The 10,225-nt window shown below is 41.6% G+C and overlaps 1 protein-coding gene across 1 annotated transcript in view; it reads left to right on the plus strand.

Moving 5' to 3' along the window:
• Positions 1 to 3,607: 3,607 nt before the first annotated feature.
• LOC119415957 (sodium channel protein type 4 subunit alpha B) overlaps positions 3,608 to 10,225 on the plus strand; it is a 22,771-nt gene continuing 16,153 nt past the window's right edge. The window contains exons 1-7 of the mRNA XM_037683127.1: positions 3,608 to 3,899; positions 6,587 to 6,755; positions 6,869 to 6,994; positions 7,739 to 7,857; positions 7,984 to 8,070; positions 9,782 to 9,907; positions 10,084 to 10,169. Coding sequence (XP_037539055.1) covers positions 3,811 to 3,899; positions 6,587 to 6,755; positions 6,869 to 6,994; positions 7,739 to 7,857; positions 7,984 to 8,070; positions 9,782 to 9,907; positions 10,084 to 10,169 — 802 coding nt within the window. The 5' untranslated portion in view covers positions 3,608 to 3,810. The remainder of the gene's footprint in view (positions 3,900 to 6,586; positions 6,756 to 6,868; positions 6,995 to 7,738; positions 7,858 to 7,983; positions 8,071 to 9,781; positions 9,908 to 10,083; positions 10,170 to 10,225) is intronic.

The raw sequence follows: 10,225 nt of genomic DNA on the forward strand, positions 1-10,225 counted from the left end.
TAGTTGTGTGTGTCAGTGTGTAGTTGTGTATTAGTGTGTAGTTACATGTCCCAGTGTGTAGTTGTGTATTAGTGTGTAGTTACATGTCCCAGTGTGTAGTTGTGTGTGTCAGGAAGTGATTTTTGTGTCAGAACATTTGACAGAACAGGAAGTCTCTGTGGAACTAAGAGTTTGGGTCATTGTGTGTTTGTGCGTAGTTGTGTATTAGTGTGTAGTACGTGTCTCAGTGTGTAGTTGTGTGTTTGTTTGGAAGACATTGGTTAAAATGAGGATCTTTGTTCTCTTTGGAACCGGGTCACATTCCTTCAGTCCAGATCATTTCCTGTCAAATTTCTGCTGTTGGCTCTGTTGAACAGATTCTGGATTTAAAAAAAAAGTTAAAAGTTTTAAATCTTAATTTATGCTTTAATTATTTTTTGTTTACAAAGTAAACAAAAAATAATTTAAAAGAAGAGAATCTTCAGGACAATCTGAACTTGAGGATAATTTAAAATTAAGATTAAATGATTAGTTAAAGTTCAGTTTTTAAAAGTTTTGTAGTTTGTTTTTGAGATTAAATTCTGATCTGTTTTAGTTCAACAACTTTTTGCAATTTAAATGTTTAAACAATAAAACAAATTTGTTGCTTTTGTGGTGAAATTATTTGTACATAGTGTCTGAATTGTGATTGAATGTAAGAATTTTATATATTTTTTTATTTACTAAAATGAAACTGAATTAGCTGCGTTTAACTGAAGAATAAAAACTAATAATCATAAAACTCAAGAAATTATTTGTTGTATGCAAGTTTTAATCACAACATTAATACCAAAAGGATGATTTAAACACATAAAAAGAGTTTAAACAGTTCAACAAGCTCTGATTTGTTCTGATTTTCCATTTCAGGGATAAATAAATAAAAAAAGTTCAGTTTGATGAGTTTCAGATGTTGGAGTCGCTCCGAGTTTCTCCATCTGTTTCGTATTTTTTTAAAGTTCTGCTTGTTTAAATGTTTGACGTCCCAAAGGACAGAGACATCAGGGACACATCTGTTTGTCCTTCGACACTCGACACTTTGTGAGAACCGTGTAACGACTTGTTTTTCTGCACTTTGACAAGTCCAGACTCGACACAGCTCACAGGTTCATTTCCGGTGTTTTTATGACCCCCTCGTTCTAAAAGAAGAATTAAATGATGAAATCTACGACAGATTTATTTCAGAGGTTTATCAAACAGTATTGTCCGCAGATTATCTAAGTAATGATATGTAATACAGTAATATGAAGTTTTTTTTCTTCTTCTTCTTTCAGCTGCTCCCTTCTTCAGGGGTCGCCACAGCGAATAAGTCGCATGAAGACATGGCAGTTATTTTTACGCCGTATGTCCTTCCTGACGCAACCACAGACCACCGAGCTACCACAGCCTCTGTGTGGAGCAGGGAGCTGCTATGTAGGGCACCCGGGGGAGCAGATGGTGGGGGTTAAGGACCTTGCTCAAGGGCCCAGAGTGGGACGAATGAAGGTGGAGGCAGGTGTGGGTGCTTCATCATTCCTACCCACATTTTAATGTTTTTGGTACCGGGAGTTGAACCGCTGATCTTCCGATCACAGGCCCACCCTCTCTAACCTCTGCACCACCACTCCCTATGAAGTATATAAAGTATGTGATTTTATAAAATAATATGACATCAGAGCCAGTGGCGATTCTTTTATCTGACCTTTAGGGGTGCTTAGGCCCCAGCGCTGACAATGGCTATTGGCTTGAAGAACACGATGTCCATTGGCATCAGAAGCATTCATAATGTGGAGGGAGATGCTAGTGGAAAGGAGGGGGCGCCTGGGGGTCATCCCCCAGAAAAATTTAAATAAAGTAGAAGCAATTTCCTAAATTCTGGTGTATTTTAACAGGTTGTTAAACATCTAGGTTTACCTATTAAAGTAAACGTGATTCAGTAACTGTTTTGGAGAGCATGGCACAACAAGAAGTAGCCTGACTAACAGTTCCCCTTGTGTGAATAGAGCATGCTCTGCTTTTCTCATGCATCCTAACCTGCTTCCCCTCCAGCTCCTGCAGGTAATGGGTGTTTCACTTTGGGACAAAATGAGGTCGCTGATTGGTCAGTTGCTGATGAGCCTACTAGATTTATTGACAGCTGGTGTCGTGGATTGAATTGAATCCGACTCGTGCAAAAAAAATCATCGATTTTACTGGCCCTTTTATTCCATTTTTATTTCACATTTTTTTCAAATTTTTTTTGCGAATCTAAGGTTTGAGAACTGAGTTTCTTTACAAAATCTTAACGATGGTTTCTTAATTTTTCAGGGGTGCTGAGTTGAAATTTAGGGGTGCTTGAGCACCCACAAAAAGAGGCTAAAATTGCCACTGATCAGAGCAGAGAGAACAGGACTGTCCCTCCATCAGTGAGTCCAGAGACGCTGAGAGGACTGTTGGCTTGGAATAAAAGTAGATGTTGACAGCAGAGTCTCAGGTTGTCAAACCTGACTTGTTTCACCTGGATGGAGAAAACAAAACTGTTGGTGATTGACATCTTTTCAACTTATCCAGAAATGGTGCTGCTACAGGAGTTATGATGCACATTAGAACTCCTCGTCAGGAGGTTCTGCTGCTCGGGAGCAAACCGGTTAAAACAACACCAAGGCAGAAGTACATCAGCAATGACCTTAGAGAAGCAGCTGTTGCTGTCTGTTAGTCGGGGAGGGGTCAAAGGTCATTTGGAGCATCGTTCTGCAGTGGAAATGTAAAACATTTAAGACGGATGATAATCCTCCCAGGAGTCTCAGAACGACCCTGGTCTTAGTGCTCCACCTGGACCACTTCCTGTCTAGGTCTTCTTCCTGTCCTCTCTAACCCCAGCTGGGGATGACAGATGGTGGTCCATCAAGAGCCTGGTTCTGGTGCAGGTTTCTTCCTGTTTAAAGGGAGTTGTTCCTTTCCACTGTCACCACTGTGCTGCTCAAAATGGAAGATTTAACTCAATCTGCTGCTTCCATGGACAGATAACTTTTACTGATTGCCATTTTATAATAAATGTGAGTTTTTCGTACATTTTAAAATTTGTGAAAAGGTTTTTACAGTGACCTGAAGTGGCTTTTGTTGTGAATTAGCATAATATAAGTAAACTGAAATGAAGTAAAGTCCTGATGCACACTCAGTGATCCAGGTAAAGGTAAGAAGACTGTGGGGAGCAACCTTCCCACCACCTCAGACCTCTACACTTCACGATCCAGGTGAGGGTGCTATACATCATGAAGGACTCCACTCATCCTGCACACAGTCTATTCTAGCCCCTCCCCTCCAGCAGGCGGCTGAGGAGCATTCAGAGCAAAGCAAGACCACCAGGCAAGTCAGGTCTTCTGGACGGATTCGTCTTTGTTGAAATGTTTTGTCCAAGGAGACTGAAAAAGTATTTTGTATAAAAGACAAAATGTTTCAGCAAAAAAAAAAAGTAGTCCGTCCAGATGACCTTTTTTAACCGTGTTAAAATGAAGTAAAACTTACCCCGAGGGGTAATCGTGCACAGTTCAGAGAAAAACAGCTCCTCTGGTGCGCACACACACACACGCACGCACGCACGCACGCACGCACACACACACACACACACACACACACACACACACACAAACACACACACACAGGGAGTGCTCATGTGTGCAAATTAAACACAGCTTGTTCTGATTTCTGCAGAGACTCTGGACAAAGGAAATCCAGAGAGAAGAAGAACAGCTGCAGATAACTGAGACAGACGAGACTGGGATAGAAGGAGAGAAGGACAGACGGGAGCTCAGAGGCTCTTGGAGGAACTTATAGAAAATGTCCTGGTCTGGGTTTTGGAGCAGCAGGGCGCAGCGAGCAGAGCAGCTGAGGAGAAGCTCTCAGCTGAAACTGAGCTCCTCTCAGAGGTGAGTCTGCTGGCCGCTCAGATTCTGTTATCTGGCTCAACAAAAGTTGCTTTGTTAGAACGTTTGTTGTTCTGAAACTCGTAGATACTTTTCTTCACTGAGGGAGTCTTTCCAGATGTGTCAGCTGCTCTCATACCAGAGGAATGCACCCCCATACCATCAGAGAGGCAGGCTTTAGAACTGTAAGCTGATAACAGGTTGGATGCTTCCTCTCCTCGTTTGTACAGAGGATGTGGAGTCTATGGTTTCCAAACAGAACATTAGATTTGAACCCATTTGACCACAGAACAGTTCTGGACTTCACCTCAGTCCATTTGAAATGAGCTCTGGTCCAGAGACGAGGCAGTGGTTCTGGTTGGTGTTCACAACTGGCTTCTTCTTTGCCTGACAGAGCTTTAGGCAGCATCTGTGGATGAACTCTCGTTACAGAAGATGATCTGTGCAAACGTTCCTGAGCCCAGAGCAGAACCAGACCTGGTTTTAATGTAGTGGCCCCTGAGGGCCCGAAGATCCCGACCATCAAATATTAACTTTCTACCTCGTTCTGTGAGCTCAGAGATTTCTACATATTCTTCTAATCTATGGATGAGATTATGAAGTGGAGATGATGGAGATCAAAGTCTTTATCAGGAACTTTATTCTGAAATTGTTCCACTAGTTTTAGATGCAGCGTTTTGAAGACTGCTGAACCTCTGCCCGCCTTTACATCTTATATTTAGCCTTTTATAACCTGTCCTCTTAGTGACCTGTTGAAAATGAACCTTATTAGTTACAATCCTAATTATGGGCGTGCTGCAGGCGTGTATGGATTTTTGTTTATAACAGTGAGATTCCTTAGTTTAAACATTTCATATGATTCCTGTGTTCCACTGTAAATGAAAAAGAAAAATGAATGGGGTTGCGGCATTTGCAAATCATTAAATTCTGTTTTTATTTACATTCTACAGCTGAGTTGTATTTCTAAACAAATCCAAAGTGGTACAATGAAACTTTACATTTTATGCATTAGGATGTTTTGATCAGTGGTACCAAATACAGCTCACAAATCGGTCCTTGGATCGACTTTATTTTGTCCCATTCCTTTCTCCGTATTTTCCTCGGACATCAGCAACCATCACACTAACGCAATCCGTTTGTTGGGGGACTTTATGTAAAGGTCATGGATGTTTCACTTACTAATGTTAAATTGATATAGAACCATGTGTGTGAAGTCAAGAGAGTCTTTTTGTCTACTCAGAGAGGAGCCTGATAACTTCTGACACATTCAGATCTGTGAGCTGTGAAGCGGTTGTCTGGACCTCGTCTCTGTCTGATAAGCATTGTAGGTAGACGTTTCTTGATGCTGTCTGTGCAGACCTAGAGACCGGAGCTTAGATGTACCTTTGTTATAAACAGTGGTGTAGTCTACATTTTTGTATTGGATATACTGTGCTTAGAAACCAAAGTACACTGGTTAGTACAATGTAATCATCAATTTATTTTGATTTTTAAGCATATTGAACATTTCCAAATTTCTCTGATGCTTATATTTGAATAAATGAACAACAAACTTTGTACAACAGTTGGCTTTGTATTAAAAACATGTTATAGAATTTATAAAACAGCATCAATGCAAAGCGCTGCATACAGATAAATTGTTAAAAAGCGTTTAACTGCTGTTTAACATATCAATGACACATACCTCGATGTGTCATGTATCATTGGGTAGTTTTAAGTGGGTATATTGAAATTCTTAAGCTTTTCTAATGGGTATACTTCGTATATCCGAGTAGATCACTGGTTGTTTTTTTCAGCTGAGACGGCTGTCTAAGCTGAAGCCTATACTCTCCAAAAAGAACCATGAGACAGTGATCCACGCCTTCATAACATCTAGGCTTGATTACTGCAATTCACTTCTGTTTGGAATCAGTCAGTCCTCCATTTCACGTCTTCAACTGGTCCAAAATGCTGCAGCCCGATTTTTAACTGGTACAGGCTATAGAGAGCACATCACGCCAGTTTTGGCCTCCCTGCACTGGCTACCCATTCACCTTCGGATCCAATTCAAAATTCTCATGTATGTTTTTAAATCACTGAACAGTTCCGCCCCATCCTATCTCACTGATCTTCTGCAGCCATATGTCCCACCGCGCTCTCTGAGGTCAGCAGACCAGATGCTTCTCTCAGTCCCAGAAACCCGTCGTAAGCTCAGAGGTGACAGGGCTTTCTCTGTTACAGGTCCACGACTGTGGAATGAGTTGCCACTGAGTGTCCGGCAGGCTCCCACACTCTCAGTCTTTAAGTCTCGCTTGAAGACCCACTTCTATTCTCTTGCCTTTAACACGGTGTGATTTGTTTTGGTCCTGTCTGTACTCTACACTGTTGGCCATTTTAGTTAGCTTCTGCTGCTATTTGTATCTGTATTTTTATTTTGTTTTCCTGTCCGCTGTGCATGTTTGTTTTCTCTTGTACAGCACTTTGGTTGGCCTTGTTGCTGTTTTAAGTGCTCTATAAATAAATTGGTATGGTATGGTATGGTTGTAAGCCTAGTTTCAATCCTGCATCCCTTGCAAGAAGTAAACCTGGGTTGAAAAGTTTTTTTTCGCATTCTCAGTGTGGCTTATTTGATTAATGAGATGATGAAAGGGTAATTAATTTATCCAGCACTGTTTACATCCCATAATAGACTCATGTGTCTGTCTCAACAGGAGCCAGCTGCTCGGGAACTTTGAAGTTCGGGCGGCGCTGCAGAATGAACAAATGAGCTCTCTGCTGCCACCTGTTGGTACGGAGGTCTTCAGACGCTTCACGCCGGATTCTCCTGAAAAAAACCACCAAAAACACAATGCTGAGGAAGAGGAGCAGAAGAACAAACAGGTACTGATCCACATCTAATATATGAAAATTAATCAACTCAGAGGAGAAAGAAGAACAGAAGAGCTGCTTCGGCTGCTGTACAGAAAAATTTGTCTCACTTATTGTACTTGAAGGACCCGCCCAAAGCAGCCAATCACCTGGAGGCAGGAAAGACCCTCCCCTTTATCTATGGAGACACGCCCCCTGAGCTTCTTGGTACCCCATTGGAGGATCTGGATCCGTTCTACCAATCACAGAAGGTTGAGTTTTGTTTTAGAGATTAACGCAGTTCTTTCAGTTTTGATGGTAAATGATGTCAGTCATGTCTTCACTTATCACAGTCTGTGTCTTTTGGTTGTTTTCTGACAGATTTGTGTCTTTTCTTTTTGTTTCTTTGGTTAATTGTCGTCCTCTTGCGTTCAGTTTGTGTTCCTCTGCGGCACCAGCCACTTCTTCCAGATCTTTTGTTAGCCTCTGCTCCTCAGTCCTGCCACGCCCACTCACACCTGTTCCTGGTGTCATTAGTCGCAGCTGCAGCCACTCTTCCCTCAGTCCATGTTACTGTTCTGGTTCTCACAGTCCACCAGTTGAACATTATGCATGCTGCATGCCCCATCTGGTCCACCCCCTGTGTTGCTTGATCAGTTTCTGATGTTTCAGAAACAGATAGAAGTAAAACAGAAGTGCAGCTACTTTTCAAGACCGTACAAATAAAGTAGCTGTGCACAGAAACCCACCTTTTTATGAGCTCAACACTATCTCTCTCACTTTATTCTAGCTGGAAGGATGAGACTTTGTTAGTTCCACCTACAACTTTATTTTGGGGTGGTCAAACCCCCCCCGGGGGCACGCCCCACAGCTTGACAACCAGTGTTAGAGAAATTTAAGTGTCTTGTTGATAAAATCTGCTTCTCTAGGAGTTTTCATTTTGTCTTGGTTAGAAGACAATGACAACAATAAAGTTGTATTAAATGTTACAAATTGTCTGCTGTGTGTCTCTGCAGACCTTCATCGCTCTTTGTAAACACCAGATCATCCACAGGTTTAACTCTGAGTCGGCTTGTTACCTGTTCAGTCCGTTTAATCGCCTGAGGACTGCCGCCATCAAGATCCTCCTCCACCCATATCCTTCATTGCGTTTCCAAGCCCTTTGAGTGTGTGTAGCCTGGTCTCGTTGGTCATTCATTTGCTTCTGTGTCTGTGTTGTTGTTTGATGTCTTCAGCGCAAAGTTTTCCTGAAAAACAACACTTTCTTCAGTTTGTTCCTCATTTTGACGATTCTGACCAACTGTGTGTTCATGGTGTTTAGAGTTCCTGTGTTGAAAAATGCTGAGGAGTGAGTACACACACACACACACACAATATGGCCCTTTAGGTTTACCGTAGTAAAATGACAGAGAAAAGTGCATCTCTTCCAATAATTTATCAATTGAATAAAGGGGAATAAAGTTCAGTTCAATTCAGTTTATTTCTGTCGCTCCAAGTCCCAACAGAAGTCATCTCAAGGCACTGAACAGAAACATTCATTATCATTATAAAATACACTTAGTAAAAGTTCTCTATCTAAGGAAGCCATCAGACTCGGTGAATCTTCACTTTGTCACAGTCTCCCATCCTGAGCAAGCACAAAGGAGACAGTGGAAAGGAAAAACTCCCATTTAACAGGAAGAAACCTCCAGCAGAACCAGGCTCAGGATGAGCTTCGACCGGCTGGAGTTTGAGAGAACAGGAAGTAAAAACAGACAAACACAGAATGACAGGTCCAGGTGTACTTTTTATAGGAAGAAAGAAAAAAAAAACACATGTTAAGATATAAATAATTACAAATACAAACAGGTAGATTAGAGCAAGAAAATATAGCAGCAGAGTGAGGAAATGTGGTCAGTTTGTCCTCCAGCAGTCTAAGCTCAGAAAACCTAATTCGACCTTAACTGTAGGATTTATCAAAAAGGAAAGACTTAATCTTAAAACTGGACAATGTGTCAGCCTCACGGAACTAAAAATGGAAGTTGGTTCCACAAGAGGAGCCTGATAACTGAAGGCTCTGCCTCCCATTCTACTTTTGGAAACTCTAGAAACCACAAGTAAACCTGCAGTCTGAGAGTGAAGTGCTCTGTTGGGAAAATATGGAACAATAAGATCTGTAATATAAGATGGAGCCAGGTTGTTGAGAGCTTTGTTAGAAGTAAGATTTTGAATTATATTCTGGATTTGACAGGGAGTCAATGGAGAGAAGCTAAAACTGGAGAGATATGATCTCTCCAACCAACTCTCATTAAAACTCTGGCAGCAGCATTTTGGATCAACTGAAGACTTTTTAAAAACATTTTTGGACACTCAGATAATAAAAAATTGCAATAGTCCAGCCTAGATGTAAAGGAAGGGGAATCCACATTTCAGCTTCGCTCCGTGTAGCCAGAGTAATCATGCAAGCTGTTTTATTTCCCCTTTTAAGGTAAAAATTTACATTAACACATGACATAATAAACAAAAACATCTTGTCCTCACCAGCTGCGGAAAATCCAACGAGGCGTGAGAAAAGCAAGTTCCAATAATGTGACAAATGTGAAGTTGAAGTTCAGAGAAAATATTCCAGCTGAAACAAAAATCAGTGTCTCATTGTTTCTGATCAGGAACCAGAAAAGCCTCTACCTGTGGTCAGCTCCTGCAGCGCCCTCTGCAGGCTGCATCATTCGTGTGTGTGTGTGTCCTTGTTTATGCTACTTTGTGAGGCCCATTTTTCCAACTTATACTACATTATGAGGACCAACTGCTCCTTATGGGGCCCAAAGCCCGGGCCCCATAAGAAGAAGTCCCGTAGGTGGGTTAGGGGCTAGGTTTAGGACTAAGGTGTGAAATGAGGATGTGTTAGGTTTAGGGTTAGGTATGTACTGGTAATGGTTAGGTTAAGGATAAAGGTCATGGTTAGGCTATAGAAATGGATGAAAAATTAATGGAAGTCAATGCAAAGGCCCCAGAAAGATAGCAAAACAAACCTGTGTGTGTGTGTGTGTGTGTGTCCTTGTCTGTGTTCGGTGGTACGACAGGTACGTGTTCATGACCATCTATGCCTGTGAGGTGATCCTGAAGCTTCTGGCCCGAGGCGTCTGCTTGGGACGCTTCACCTTCCTCAGAGATCCCTGGAACTGGCTGGATGTCCTCAACATCATCGCGTAAAGACCAAGAATACACACGCAGTAGACACATATGATGCACACACACATTACACACAACAGACTTGATACACACACAGCACACACATATACACGATACAAACACATACACACACTTGACAATGAGAATGATGATGAAACTAATGATGATGATGATGATTCTGTTTCTGTTTAAGGTTTGTGGTTCAGTTGTTTGTTTTAGAAAAACTTTATGCTCTGACAACAATTGCACGTGTGTTGAAGCTCTTCGCCTACAGACCAGGTGTGTGTAATTGTTTATTACCAGTAGGTGTGTGTTATTGTTTATTACCTGCAGGT

The sequence above is a fragment of the Nematolebias whitei genome, chromosome 10 (assembly GCF_014905685.2).
Source record: "Nematolebias whitei isolate Nwh7 chromosome 10, NemWhi1, whole genome shotgun sequence".
NCBI classification, from domain to species: Eukaryota; Metazoa; Chordata; class Actinopteri; order Cyprinodontiformes; family Rivulidae; genus Nematolebias; species Nematolebias whitei.